General features: G+C 51.3%; 7 protein-coding genes across 7 annotated transcripts; 5 read left to right on the top strand and 2 right to left on the bottom strand.

Annotated features, from left to right (window-relative positions):
• Nucleotides 1–33: 33 nt before the first annotated feature.
• On the top strand, nt 34–510 carry N7532_000720 (uncharacterized protein; the record flags this gene model as incomplete). Its single annotated transcript, XM_056613224.1, has 1 exon — nt 34–510. One exon carries the CDS (start codon nt 34–36, stop codon nt 508–510), a length of 477 nt encoding a protein of 158 aa, XP_056480448.1.
• Nucleotides 511–786: 276 nt separating this feature from the next.
• Nucleotides 787–4,348, top strand: N7532_000719 (cytochrome c oxidase assembly protein; the record flags this gene model as incomplete). Its single annotated transcript, XM_056613223.1, has 8 exons — nt 787–848; nt 947–1,058; nt 1,177–2,343; nt 2,474–2,570; nt 3,426–3,597; nt 3,655–3,724; nt 3,802–4,243; nt 4,302–4,348. 8 exons carry the CDS (start codon nt 787–789, stop codon nt 4,346–4,348), a joined length of 2,169 nt encoding a protein of 722 aa, XP_056480447.1.
• A 421-nt stretch (nt 4,349–4,769) lies between these two features.
• On the top strand, nt 4,770–6,147 carry N7532_000718 (replication factor C subunit 5; the record flags this gene model as incomplete). Its single annotated transcript, XM_056613222.1, has 6 exons — nt 4,770–4,856; nt 4,921–5,543; nt 5,605–5,773; nt 5,838–5,936; nt 6,002–6,057; nt 6,117–6,147. The coding sequence occupies 6 exons, from the start codon at nt 4,770–4,772 to the stop codon at nt 6,145–6,147; spliced, it is 1,065 nt and encodes a 354-aa protein (XP_056480446.1).
• A 514-nt stretch (nt 6,148–6,661) lies between these two features.
• Nucleotides 6,662–7,234, top strand: N7532_000717 (uncharacterized protein; the record flags this gene model as incomplete). Its single annotated transcript, XM_056613221.1, has 4 exons — nt 6,662–6,711; nt 6,780–6,838; nt 6,899–7,024; nt 7,143–7,234. 4 exons carry the CDS (start codon nt 6,662–6,664, stop codon nt 7,232–7,234), a joined length of 327 nt encoding a protein of 108 aa, XP_056480445.1.
• A 65-nt stretch (nt 7,235–7,299) lies between these two features.
• N7532_000716 (mitochondrial 54S ribosomal protein uL16m) lies at nt 7,300–8,128 on the bottom strand (the record flags this gene model as incomplete). Its single annotated transcript, XM_056613220.1, has 3 exons — nt 7,300–7,472; nt 7,544–8,008; nt 8,071–8,128. The coding sequence occupies 3 exons, from the start codon at nt 8,126–8,128 to the stop codon at nt 7,300–7,302; spliced, it is 696 nt and encodes a 231-aa protein (XP_056480444.1).
• A 269-nt stretch (nt 8,129–8,397) lies between these two features.
• On the top strand, nt 8,398–11,828 carry N7532_000715 (replication factor C subunit 1; the record flags this gene model as incomplete). Its single annotated transcript, XM_056613219.1, has 5 exons — nt 8,398–8,475; nt 8,580–8,604; nt 8,661–8,754; nt 8,818–11,165; nt 11,227–11,828. 5 exons carry the CDS (start codon nt 8,398–8,400, stop codon nt 11,826–11,828), a joined length of 3,147 nt encoding a protein of 1,048 aa, XP_056480443.1.
• Nucleotides 11,829–12,123: 295 nt separating this feature from the next.
• N7532_000714 (uncharacterized protein) lies at nt 12,124–13,981 on the bottom strand (the record flags this gene model as incomplete). The annotated part of the gene is made up of 4 exons (XM_056613218.1): nt 12,124–12,443; nt 12,507–13,264; nt 13,322–13,750; nt 13,821–13,981. The coding sequence occupies 4 exons, from the start codon at nt 13,979–13,981 to the stop codon at nt 12,124–12,126; spliced, it is 1,668 nt and encodes a 555-aa protein (XP_056480442.1).
• Nucleotides 13,982–14,387: the final 406 nt, after the last annotated feature.

Below are 14,387 nucleotides of genomic sequence, written 5' to 3'. Positions count from 1 at the left end.
TTCGCGGTCGCGTGACGTAACGGCAATACCAAAATGACGGTACCGTACCAGTCCCGCTGCGGTAAGAAGGGCCCGTCCCAGCCGCACGCCTGCGGTACGGCGAGCCTCGAGCCTCCCGAGGTCGGGTTGTCCGTTACAGCCCGTACAGTCGGTACCCTCGCACCTGCCAGATTGCATGGCTGCGTCTGCACAGCTGCATGGCTGTTGCTGCGCTGCTGCACTGCTGCTGGCCTCGAATGGGTCTGTGCTAGTTCGTCCATCCATCTCGGTCCTTCCCTCTTTTGGCCTCGCTATTCAGTCGACATCCGTGGTCCACCACCGCCCCGCAAATCCCTTGACTTCATACTCGATGATCTACCCCCTCCTGCCCCTGAATTCCTTCCAGGCGTTGCGGGGACTGCTGCCGCGTCCGGGACCGAGGCTCTTCGTCGTGCACCCGATGCTATACATACCCTATCCTGTTACACAGATCCACGGTTGATCATAGGCGACGCGCAAAGCAAAAAATAACCGATCGTGCACGGTCAAGGCTGCTGCTGCTCCCCACCCTCCCCCAAAGAGACCCTCTCTCGGTCCCGGACAATACTACCCAATTTTCGGGCAGTTGCGATTTTCTCGGTTGCCCACTCAAAAGTCTGTTGAATGAGATCTCTCCCCTGCCTGTCCCATTGGTGATTCCCCCAGAATCCTACCCTGATCCCGGCCTGAAAAAGACTTGGCACGCCGTTGAGCCGGCTGGGATGCTTATCCGCTTCCCCCGCGGATCAGGACATGGTTACCGGCGCGATGGATCCTGCCATCCAGCTGAGTCTCCGTGACAGCCATTTTAGGGCCCGGATCCTTAAACCGTAAGTGTCCCTGATCCCCTACCGATTGAACGGCCGTGGCAGCAACCGTGGGAAACATGCGTGAAAAAATAGAAACCGTTCGCTGACCCTGGTTCCAGTATACTTCGTGCATACGCTTTAGGATATCTCTCCGCGGTCACTCCCAAACTCGTCTCTTACGCCCGGCGATTCGGAAGGAGAGACTGGGACACATCTCAAAAACTTCGCGAGGTACGTTGCAAGTCGCTTTTTTGAGCAGCCCGCGAAATTATCCCCATCCCCGTGCTCAAATTACAGTCGCTCTGTGGTTGCGTCGAAACACCGCTCAGGCTGACCCTGAACCTTACAGCTGATCCATGTTCTGGCTGGGCCTCTGCGTGCCCACAGTTTCCCAACGTTTTGCGCTGCCTTGGTCGGAGGCTCAACTTTCCTCCCGGTGCTGTTGTATCGGGTCTGTGTCTCGTTCGTAGCTCGTCACGCAAAGGGTGACATCCGACTGTCCCTGCGCCTGCGTCGTTTGATCCAGTTCGTCACGGCATTCCTCTCGGCATGGTTCAGCTTCCAACTCTTGAATAAGACCCGGGGCATTTCACAGAATCATAACGACGCCAAAGCGTCCGCTGGCCAAGATGATGCGCCGGCCAATGCCCTCGAGCGGCCTCTACGCCCAGAGCTGGTCGGGAGGACAATGGACCTCACTCTTTTCACGGTCACAAGGGCTATAGACGTGATTTCCTGCATAGCATGGAGTCGTTGGCGCAATCATCGCAAATCACAGAACCGATGGACTTATGTGGAATCCCTGGCCCCTGGACTGGCAGACGCTGGGGCTTTTGCAACCAGTGCAGCTATAGTCATGTGGGCATGGTTTTATTTACCGGAAAGATTGCCACGGACGTACGAGAAATGGATTGGGGAGGTGGCCAAGGTCGACTCCCGCTTGATCGAGGCTCTACGCCGTGCTCGTCGAGGGGTCTTTGTATACGGCAAGGATACAGGCCAAGCGCCTCTTCTGGAAGCGATGTGCAGAGACTACAATTGGCCTGAGGAATGGGGAGACCCAGCCAAGACAGTCCCGATTCCGTGCGAAATGGTACACATGGACTGCGGTCCCAGTTGCGAGCTGCACGCGGTGTTCCGCTTTGCCAGAACCTTCAAATTTGCCTGTGCAACCTACATCCCATTGCAGATAGTTCTACGTTTACGGGGGATGAAGAGCCCTGCCGTCCTCACTCGGGCCATATCTGATGCCGCCCAGTCATCGGCCTTCCTGGCCTCCTTTGTGAGTCTTTTCTATTATGGCGTGTGCCTAGCCCGCACTCGAATTGGCCCCAAGGTGTTCGACCAGAAAACTATCACTCCACTCATGTGGGATTCCGGACTCTGTGTCGGGGCAGGGTGCCTCATGTGTGGTTGGAGCGTCCTGGTTGAAAAGGCGCGGAAGCGTCAAGAGCTGGCTCTATTCGTGGCACCCCGGGCAGCAGCCACAGTGTTGCCACGGTTGTATGATAAAAAGGTATGTTTAATCCTCGCCTCTGCCAACTTGCGTGGGTTACACACAGTCGAACTACCCTTCCAAGCATCGGCGGATCTTGGTCAACTTTCGGAACCGTCACGCGATTCTAACAGTACTTCCTTCCTGACAGTACCAGTACCGCGAACGCATCGCCTTTGCCATAAGTGCTGCTATTCTCCTGACCTGTCTTCGTGAAAGGCCAAGCATGGTCCGAGGAGTTTTCGGACGTATTACTGCTGGCGTTTTGAACTAGACTCTTCCCATTATGAGCAACTGACGACAGAGTTGCCCTGTCCTTTTGTATTATTATGATATTATTTGGTGGTGGAGGGATGGCTTGTTTTATCATTATTCTTCTAATATGTGTATCATCATACTTCTATTCAACGCCGGGAGTCGATTCGCCAAGCAACGAACTTATGTGTTCCGCATACTCCAAAATACCAATTGAAACATGATAAAATAATTTATGACGAGTGTTTTCCAGAAACAGCTCATAAATAATTGTTACTGGTATTATCTCGCGAGATGAGCGCCCCGAGACGTAGATGTGGGTGGGCAGGTTCCATTTAAGTCCTGGGTGGAATCTTGAGAGCGGCCCTAATACTGATGCCCGACATACCAAAAAAAAAGAATGGTTCCAGAGGGGGTCGAACCCTCGACTTTGGCGTTATTAGCACCACACTCTAACCAACTGAGTTATGGAACCAGCTTGTTGAAGACGATGGCTGATCAGTTTGACATATTAGACAGGACTTTTTAAGGTATCGAATGTCTACTATTTAAATAACGCAATGCCCTAAGGTAGCTCTTTGGGGTATTACAAAATACAATAAATGCTCCAAATTGCTTCTGATACTATTACGAGATGTATCCGACTGATAAATCAGTCAATGCTGGTAGAATAGATTTTAAGATTTCATGATAGAGTGACAGAGCACGTGATTATCGTCCGCTATAGGTGTGTGTGTCACGTGCCATTCATGCGAGCTAACCAATTGGTTATGTCGGGGCCGCATGATCGACGCCGCAATTCGACTCAAACCTCAAAACCATGTTTTCCAGGACTTTCCCCTCACTAGGGCGGTGTTCTCCGACAGGGAACATTCCGCAACGGCCTACGTATATTCACAAGGGACTTTTCCATGCAGAAAGGAGGTACTTCTCAAGGAATTCCTTCCTTCAAGAACGCCGCCATGCCTCCGCAGCACCGTTTAACACGCCGCAATCGCAGCAGCGCAACACCTCTACCATGTGAGTTAAGGTTTCTGAAATGTTTGAGAGCTAGTGAGCTGACTGGACTCTTGTTAGGTATTATACCATTAGTCTCATCCTCGGAACCGTCGCGCTTGCCTATGGATCGGTTCCCCTCTACAAAATGGTTCGCAGCACCCAAATATCCACCCAATTTACAGACAGACCTTTGGAACTGGAACTGACCTCTTTGTTCAATCGCAGATTTGCCAGCAAACCGGCTGGGGCGGCCAGCCCATCCTCACCCATCGTACCGGAGACGGCGATACTGCCTCGCGCGTGACTCCCGTTACAGACTCCCGCCGCCTCCGCATTACCTTTAACGGATCCGTTTCCGACGTGCTGCCTTGGAAGTTTACCCCACAGCAAAGAGAAGTGCGAGTGTTGCCTGGCGAGACCGCCTTGGCCTTCTACACGGCTACAAACAAAGGCCCGAATGATATCATTGGAGTCGCTACGTACAGCGTGACTCCGGGCCAAGTGGCGCCTTATTTCAGCAAGATTCAATGTTTCTGCTTCGAAGAACAGAAGCTCAATGCTGGAGAATCCGTGGATATGCCTGTTTTCTTCTACATCGATCCGGACTTTGCTACGGACCCGAACATGAAGGGAATTGACACCATCACTCTGTCATACACATTTTTCAGTGAGAGACTCTTTCCTACGAGAAGATTGATCTTGAACCCTGGACTGACACATAACAGAAGCGAGATATGACGACAATGGCGTTTTGAAGCCCATTCAATCATGATGTGCGGCTCGAAGATCCCAACCGCAAGCGACCTTTGAAAGTGGACTGCCACTGTTCAGCATTTGTGTTTCGTTACCATAGAAAGGAGCTCATAATTGCTCCGCATTGGACTTCCTCGACACCATCTCATCTCCTCAAGAATTGTGCCTGTATCATACAACTCGGAGTTATGGGGATCCTTCAGTTTTGATTGGAATGCAGTATTGTACATACAACGATGTAAAATTGTACTACTCCCGTCCGTCCTGTAACGAACTGTTTGGTTGAAATGCTACCCTCAAGTTTTTGTAGATATCAGACGATAGGAAACGAGTGCCGTGCACGGACCAACAATTAATTAGGCGCGCGTCGTACGCGTTCTCCCCAGCCCGCATTTTCCACTCAACCTCCAGCTACTTCCCACTCGGCATCCAGGACTACAATGGCGCTCCTCGTCGATAAGCTGCGTCCGCGGACGCTTGATTCGCTTTCATATCACCCCGAGCTCTCAGACCGCCTGCGGTCTTTGGTGAGTGTTGTACAACTGTCTTGGGTGCGAGTTGAGCTGATGCTAACGGACCGATTCTCTATAGGCCCAGAGCGGAGATTTCCCTCATCTTTTGGTCTATGGTCCATCTGGCGCGGGCAAAAAGACGCGCATTATCGCTACTCTGAAAGAACTGTACGGCCCGGGTGTGGAAAAGATCAAGATCGACGCCCGAGTTTTCCAAACCACCAGCAACCGCAAACTAGAATTTAACATCGTCTCTTCCGTCTACCACCTCGAGATTACTCCCGCCGATGTCGGAAACTACGACCGAGTCGTTATCCAGGAATTACTCAAAGAAGTGGCTCAGACGCAGCAGGTGGATCTGTCAGCGAAACAGCGGTTCAAGGTGGTCGTGATTAACGAAGCCGATCACCTCACGCGCGATGCCCAGGCCGCGCTGAGAAGAACAATGGAGAAATATAGTCCTAACCTCCGCTTGATTCTTTTGGCCAACAGCACATCCAACATTATTGCTCCGATTCGGTCGAGGACTTTGCTGGTCAGGGTTGCTGCACCTTCCGAAAACGATATCTGCTCTGCACTACGGATTGCTGCGAAGAAAGAGGGCTGGACTGAAGTTGATGGATTGAACAAGCGAATTGCGAAGGAGAGTGGACGTAATCTACGTCGGGCACTTCTCATGTTTGAGTCCATCTACGCGCAGAAGTGAGTGTTCAATTTCCCGCTGTTTGTGAATCCACAAATACTAACCGGTATGGCCCTGTAGTGAGAAAGTCACAGAAAAGACTTTGATTCCGCCCCCGGATTGGGAGGCTGTGATTCAAGTGACAGCCGATGACATTCTGGCAGATCGGTCACCCGCTCGTCTGTTGGAGGTGCGCACCCGCCTCTATGACCTTTTGACTCACTGCATTCCCCCGAGTACTATCCTCAAGGTAAGCAATTGGTCTTCACACATGCTGTGGATCATACGTGATATTGACGAATGTTCGTTCGCAGACTTTGACTTTCAAGCTTGTCGCGCGTGTCGACGATGCTCTCAAGCCTGATGTGATTAAGTGGTCTGCTTTCTATGAACACCGAATTAAGCTGGGAAGTGTGAGTGCTGGTACAAAACTGTCCGAAAATGTGATTTCGTTACTAACATGACTTAACCAATGTAGAAAGTAATCTTCCACCTCGAAGCCTTCGTGGCCAAATTCATGCGCATCTATGAAAGGTAGGTTCCTGAAACGTTCAATTCCAAGGCAAAACTAGCCACTAACTCTTGACAACTAGTTACTTGATGGGAATGGGCATCGATCTCTGAACCCCCAATACTTAAATAGCGCATGAATGACGATTGTACACTACCTGGGTAGAGTCTGTCTTGATGAGCCCCGAAGACTTGCTATTCGGTCAAGTTGCAGAGCTCGATTGCCCCTTGGACTCTTTACAGGCGCATGAAGGCATATAAATGACTTACGGATTTGGCGTTGAACTGGCATTTTCCCGGCTACCTTGAAACTTCTGGAAGTAGTAAAATGGATTCATATCAATCATAACACATCAAGATACATAACAACAGACCCATGACGAAATATTCTTGACGAAGTACGCGATCGACTCACTAAAGCATTATTGCGAGCAGTCCTGAGAGTGAGGTGGGCATCGAGGCGGAGGTCCCAGAAAGGTTGCCCCCCAGACCCTACGTCATCACATACCGTCACTCGACCACCTCCCAGAATATCTGCCGAGCACATAGCTGTCGATTCTCTGCTTGTGCAACTATTCTTGATTTATCTGAATACATCCAAGGATAACTAAAAGCAAAAACTATCAAAATGACCGACCCCAGACTAGTTGATATTGAACCTGGCGGGGAGAGTACTCAGTATGTGACTAGCAGGCTAAAGCAGCTTTCCCATGCATGAATATGTTCCTTCTAATACTCAAGAACAGATATGAGTCCATCCGCATATATACAGAACCACCAGCAAAACAGACTGGGCAGCTGGGCGGTAGGCTAGATAACCCGATACTCTTGCTACGGACATCGAAAGACGGCTAACAGGCCGCAGGCAAAGCAGCCCATACTGAAAGCAAAGTCGGCGGTAGCTCGGATGCCGCGAACGACTCTTCTGCAAGCGGTGATGAATATAACATGGCACAAAAGTTGGGAATGGGGATTTCCAAAGAATCCGAAGGTAAATGCAAAACATATCCTTGTGTCTAAACTCCGTATATAGAGACAAAATATCTTCTCGGGCAGTCCTGGGATTGGTGGCCACCGGAAGACAATAAAAGGCTGACAGTAATGTACAGAGGATCTGGAATTCGACACACCAGGCGATGCAGCAGCCGCAAAGGCCAGGAGACAGCAGGGGTATGGGCCTGGCTCCGGCGTCGGAGCTTAATTCAACAGAGGGTAACACGAGCGTTGGAAAACATGAAAACCGGTATCATGCTGGGTAGAGGTGGTTTATTGAGTGGAAGAGGTGCTGGAGGAGGCGCTTTGCGGCGGGTTCTGGAGATCGTTGGTTCCCAGAGGAGGGTTGCGGCGGGCGCGCTTGAGAGAGTCGAGAGTAACACCATTACCAAGTTTTGTGATTCCAACGACCGGCGGGTCGTCCTTCCGGACAAACTCCCAAAGGCCTGAAAGTTAATGATTAGTATGAGTTATATCAATCGACATTTTGTGCTGGAAGAGTTGATTCCAAACGTACCGGGCAGCTTGTGACCAGCCAATCTGAATGCCTCACGAGCGACCTTCTCGTGCAAATCTCCCTTCAGCTCGAAAACGACACGGCTCACGGGCAAGCGCACAGTCCAGTAATCGAATTTACCCTTACCCTTACCCATACGCTGTTCGTTACCCTTGGTGTACACACCAATGTTGGCGCTGACACGCTTGTAAAGCTTGTAGTTCATTCCTCGCAATCGTCGCTTGATGGTCTCCTCTGCAATCTTCAAAGCGGAGGCCGGCATCCGGCGGTCATGGTCCTTCATTCGGAGGCCAAAGTCTCCCCACACCACTGTTGTTCCGCGAGTTGATCCACCGGTAGCGACATGGGGGCGACCTTTCGGCGATTTCGACTTCTCGGCGAACTTCGGAGTGAGCCAGTCAAGGGCGGGAGAGGTAGTCGAGAAGGACCGCGCCAGAGAAAAGGTCGCCAGCGGACCCGACAGGCCTGTATCAAGAGAGTTAGTTTCGAGCCGCGGCGAACATTCCAATGTGAATAAAGATTCGTACAGGTTGGTCGGGTGCAGGCCGACAGGGGCCCCGCGAAAAGCTTCATCTGAGGACCCATTGTGACCGGGGGTAGCTGAATGTCAATGGGCGCGGACGGTGGTTCTTCTACGCAGGCCAGCGGCACTTTTCGGTGCCAACTCACTAATCCTGATCGGTACGAAAGTGGTCACGTGAGCGCGTTCATTAGTCATCCTGTCACGTCTCCCTGGCGCGTTACTCCGAGACGTGCGGCGACTTGGAACCGCGACCTGCGACTGTACTTCATCGCCCAATCGCGTTTCTCTTCTTTCTACGCCTTTGTAACTTGCAGGGCCGGAGAAACACACCATGCCCGATATCAGGAGCTTCTTCGGTGGCAAGCCCGCTCAAGGCTCCAGCGAGACCGCGAAGCCCGCGAAGATGGAAGTAAGTTCTGCTACCTTAATAGGGTCGCCTCTATGAAAGAAGCAGGCTTCTCTCACCTTCATCTTACTCTTGAATGTTGCTAACAAATCGGTTTCGCTATGCAGGATCCCTCCGCCGCAAGAAAGAAGCGTAGGATACTCAGCTCCACGCTGACAGCTTGAACACCGAATCTAATAATTGAACAGGTAACAGCAGGAAGGTGGTGGATGATAGTGATGAGGATGAGGAATTTGCACCCGCAAAGTCTGAGACCCCGAAGACCAAGTCAAAGAGCCAATCGTACGAATCCCGTTTTGTCCCACATCCGTGTCATTTGCAGTTTACTGACTGATATTGGTGTAGGAAACCTGAAGAACCCAAGGGAGAGCCCACGACAACCTCAGATTACTTCGCTTCTAGCAAGAAGAAAGGAAACCTGGCTAAGAGCTCTACGACAGCCGACCAAGCTCCCCCCAAAGCTGCCAGCCCGAAGAAGAATGTCGACGAAACCCCTGTGAAACCATCGCGAGCCGCCAAGAAGAACACAAGGGTCATTGAAGACGAAAAGCATGGCGGCGATGACATTTTCGCCTCGGAATATACGGCACGCGGCAAGGGCGACGACGACTATGTCGCTGGGGGGGACAGTGAGGACGACGGCGATGACTTCGAAGTTCTTGAAGTCAGGCCAGCCACTGCTGCTTCTAAGAAAACACAAAAAAAGAAGATAGCCAAGAATGAGGAAAACGAGGATGTTATCATGGAAGATCTGCCGAAGGCTGAACTCAAGCCACGGGCAGGTAGCAAGCGCAAGGCCGTCATCGACGAAGATGAAGACGAAGCTCCCCAGCCTGCCAAGAAGCGAGCACCAGCGACCAAGGCTCCTGCCTCTCCGGCCGCGAAGAAGAAGGCCAGTCCGAAGAAGAAGAAAGAATCAGAGCCCGAGAACCCACAGATCCAAGCCATCTTTGACAGCATTCCCTTGGTCACGGCACCCGAGCCTCCTGCACAGAATGACGACGAACCTCCCAAGAAATGGCCTTTTGGTGGTCAACGATCTCGCACTCCGCCTGTGTCTGGTACCAAGGATATACCCCAGGGCGAAGAAAACTGCTTGGCAGGGTTGACCTTCGTGTTTACCGGTGTATTGGAAACCCTGGGCCGAGATGAGGGCGCTGAGCTGGTCAAAAGATATGGTGGAAAGGTTACCGGTGCTCCTAGCTCCAAAACAAGCTTTGTCGTCTTGGGTGGTGACGCTGGACCGTCGAAGCTCAAGACCATCAAGAAATTCAATTTGAAGGCCATCAACGAAGACGGTCTTTTTGAGTTGATCCGTCGCCTGCCCCCGAATGGAGGTTCCGGGCAAGCCGCTGAAAAGCACAATGCTAAGAAAAAGGCCGAGGAGGAGAAGGTCAAGGCAATGGCAGCTGAAATTGACGCCGAGGAGAAGCGAAAGAAGAAAGAGAAGGCTCAAGCGGATGCACAGCAGACTTCCAAAAAGGGGGAGACTTCAAATCCTTCAAAGAAGTCGGATTACCCACCTCCTGTCGATGACCAACTCTGGACCACAAAGTATGCGCCTACAGCAGCTTCCATGATCTGCGGCAACAAGGCCGCCGTCGAGAAACTCCAGAACTGGCTACGAAACTGGCATAGAAATTCCAAGGTCGGATTTAAGAATGCAGGCAAAGATGGATCAGGCATTTACCGTGCCGTCATGATCCACGGACCTCCCGGAATTGGCAAAACCACAGCTGCGCACCTCATGGCAAAAGTCGAGGGGTTTGACATTGTGGAAACCAATGCCAGTGATACGAGAAGCAAGAAGCTCGTAGAGAATGGTACATTGGGTGTCCTCGACACAACTTCGTTGCAGGGCTACTTTGCGGGTGAAGGCAAGAAGGTCGAAAGTGCGAAGCGCAACCTTGTCTTGATCATGGATGAGGTTGATGGTATGTCTGCCGGTGACCGTGGCGGTGTTGGAGCCGTTGCTGCTATTGTTAAGAAAACCAATATTCCGATCATCCTTGTCTGCAATGAGCGAAGGCTGCCAAAAATGAAGCCATTCGACCACGTCACGTTTGAGATTCCGTTCCGACGTCCGACTGTTGAGCAGATCCGCGCACGACTATCCACAATCTGCTATCGAGAGGGACTCAAAATCCCGCCTCCCGTTTTGGATAGTCTGATTGAAGGAACACATGCCGATATTCGGCAGCTTATCAATATGCTCTACGCTGCCAAGCTTGACCAGGTGAATATGGATTTCGACAAGGGCAAGCAGATGTCAAAGGCATGGGAAAAGCACATCATTCTTAAGCCCTGGGACATTGTGAGCAAAATACTCAGCGCGCAGATGTTTTCCCCAAGCTCGACGAGTACCTTGAATGACAAGATCGAACTCTACTTCAACGACCACGAGTTTAGCTATCTCATGCTCCAAGAGAATTACCTCAGGACCAGACCCATTCTTGCCAATAACCACCACGGCCCAGAGCAAAGATTGAAAGCCCTCGAGCTTGCGGACAATGCGGCCTCGAGTATCAGTGATGGAGACCTTGTCGATCGCATGATCCACGGGACCCAACAGCAATGGAGTCTCATGCCGGCCCATGCGGTATTCAGCTTTGTCCGACCGGCTAGCTTCCAGTTTGGAAACAGCTATGAACGGCCCCAGTTCACAGCTTGGCTTGGACAAAACAGCAAGCAAGGTAAGTTTATATTCCCCATTTCCTCTTTTTTCAGCTTTATAGAATGCTAACGTCGGGGTAGGTAAAATGTCTCGCTACGTCAAGGAAATCCAGGGCCATATGCGTCTTCGCACTACCGGTAATCGTGATGAGATCCGGCAGCAATACATGCCCCTGGTATGGGAGAAGTCAGTCCGACAACTCCAAGATGTCGGCAAGGAGAGCGTGGATGAAGTGATTGATTTCATGGACTCCTATTATCTGACACGTGATGACTTCGATGCCATGATGGAATTAGGGCTTGGACCTATGGATCAGTCAAAGGTCAAGCTGGACACACAGACAAAGGCCACATTCACACGTCTCTACAACCAACGGTCTCACCCCATGCCATTCATGAAAGCCAGCAATGTAGTGGCGCCGAAGAAGGGCCCGAAAGAGAAGCCTGATATTGAAGACGCCATTGAAGAATCTGACGAAGAGGAGGTCGTCGAGGAAGCCAAGGATGACGAGGAAGAGTTGGATTTGAAGAAGGACAAGTATGTCAGTCAGCCTAAGAAGAAGGCTGCGCCCAAAGCGAAGAAAGGCAAGAAGGCCGCCGCTGCCGCCGAAGATGAGTTCATCGACGACAGCGAGGAGAAGCCGAAGAAGGGGCGCAAGGGGAAAGCCAAAGCTAAGGCGTAAAACCTTTTGTACAATAAACATTTCCCCTTTTCCCTCGGAGTTGGCCCTGAAAATTACGTGTTTATAATTTTTTTTTTTTCACGGTCGTCAGCACATCATATGCCAGCATTTGAACTTTTCAAACATGACTTTGCTAACACGTAGACGGAATAGCGTTCGAACATGGGGAATGGAAGAAAAGTGGGAAACGAAAGTCAGCATCATATGGCCATATTTCTCTCAGGTATTATTGTACCGAGTATGGAGAACAAGGCAGACAATAAAAGCTAATACTTCACTTGTCACCGCAAACAATTTACTCGCCAACTTCACGATCATCATCCCATCGTACCCACTTCATCACCGACCAACTTAGAGTGATCTGACGAATCTTCTTCCCCCAGAAGAAGAACGGGATCCAAAAGATGAGTACACCACCACAGATAGCCGCCATCTCGCCGTACGCCACATTGTAGCCATGCTTTTCAACCCACGGATTCGTGTAGAAGCCAAGCAGGAAGCCGAAAGCGGATTTGAAAGCTAGTTGGGTGACCACAATCTCGCCGGCGATGGGACGGTAGCTGTCGATTGTATATACAAGAGAGACATTAGTAGCCTGAGTGATGGTGAAATTGACTATATGCCAAACATGTCAGCGGGGTGCATGTTTCGTCTCGAAGGTTTATGATAAAGACTTACTCAACCCGATTCCAATAGTGGGAACAATCCAATGCATCTGCCACTTGATGCCACACCCATATAGAGCCAACGCCAACGGGCCCGTGATAGCACCCACCATAATAGCAGGGAGACGCATTTCCGGCTCACGAATACCGTTATTCCGTCGAGTGAAATAATCCGCAACCCAATCCGAGAAATGGCCACCTAGAACAATACCAAAAGCACATCCAATGATGGCGGCAACGAAGCAAAGACCCGACTGCCAGGCCTCAAAGCCGTAGGCCGTGGAAAATGCAGATGCAACATTCGACGTGATGGCGGTGATAAAACCAATCGTCACGGACATGACCAATGTCGCCCACAGCACAGGAGGGAGGATCAATAGCCCGACCGGCCGGATGGTCATTTGCCAGAGAGATTCGTGGGTATATTTGCCATGGTATAATCGCAGCCCCTGGATCCAGCCAGGGTTACTCTCGACCGTCGCGTCGTGTGAAGCAACTTCAACTTCCGAGGCACCAGCCACGCCGGCCTCTTCGCTCTTCACGCCACGTCTCACACGTTGCCCAGATGAAGTCAAGGTCGTGATAATGCCTGTTGGTGCGAAATTTCGTATATATGCTGTCTCGGGAAAGGTGCCGTAAACGATCAAGGTAACGAAACCAATCAAGGCAATGGCGACATAGTAGATATAGCGCCATGGATGGAATTTGACGATGAAGCCGTCGACAATGGCGCCTGATGCGACGCCGAGATTGAGCGAGGCATTATATAGCCTATGTGATCAAACGTTTAGCAGGAAGTTTATAAAAATTTGAAATGTGCCAACTTACGCAGTAATTGTCCCACGCTCATGCAGGAAGAAGATATCGGCGATGGTGATTGGGGCTAAACATTCACCTGCCCCCGCCGCGATACCCATCACAATGCGAGCGACGAGGAAATTGGCGTACTCTTTCGCCACCGCGCACCAAATGGCTGTGATGGTATAGATCGTAAAGGCGGTTACATAGATAGGGCGACGGCCGTATTTGTTGATCAGCGGCATCCAGAGTAGATTGCCCAGACCTTGGAAGAGAGCAGTGCAATTGAAGAAGTAGGCGGTCTTTGCGATCGGTCCTGACATGCCGGTCTCTTTCCAATTGGGGAAGAAATCCTGTGCCGTTTGTAGGATGGCCAGTGTTGGACCAGCCGCGAGGAAGTTGCATAGGATCATGGCGAAGCAGACGGCCACTGCGGTGTATAGTTTGAACCATCTTGGCCTAGAGAGTAGGCCATCATATTAATGTCAGGACTCCGACAAACCAAAAATCAAGCGGGAGAAGCGCCTACCAATTAAGAGGATCCTTGGGATCACTCGAAGGCGTCGGCACCAAAATCACCTCATTCGTATCTTTGTCGCGCAGCCGCAGATGGCCCAACGTCTTCATCTGAGCACCCTCGATCTCCACCAGGCGGGCGCCGGAGCGCTGGGTGACGCTCGTCTCCGACATGAGATCGGAGTAGATTGCCTGTAGAGTGAGTGACGATCCTGGGCAGAGCACGCGCTATATAGCGGCGTGCCCAGACGCCAGGCGTCGCGAATAACAAGCGGGGCCCACGTTGTCGCAGAATCTGGGGAAACTGCCAGTGTTGAGGCCCACTTCCCGGGCATCTGGCCCCTGGCAATGCAGCCAATGATCGTGGAATGATGATTATTCAGTGGACTTCGGTGGAGGGTATCGTGACGGACAGTTATGTCTCTTTCGTTGGTTAATTTTCTCAAGAAAAGAGACAAACTTGACGCGACGGCCAGCAATTTCGAATCGGCAATGGCCAAGATCGTTGAGTGGTGATCGCCCCCGCATAGAGCGATGCATGGAACTGCCACTAGTCGGCGCATCTCGGTCTGCGACCAAG

This window comes from Penicillium argentinense, assembly GCF_028826775.1.
Source record: "Penicillium argentinense strain IBT 30761 chromosome Unknown utg000001l_segment0_segment0, whole genome shotgun sequence".
NCBI classification, from domain to species: domain Eukaryota; kingdom Fungi; phylum Ascomycota; class Eurotiomycetes; order Eurotiales; family Aspergillaceae; genus Penicillium; species Penicillium argentinense.
Note: the sequence above shows the minus strand (reverse complement) of the source record. Positions and strands in the feature narration are given on the sequence as shown.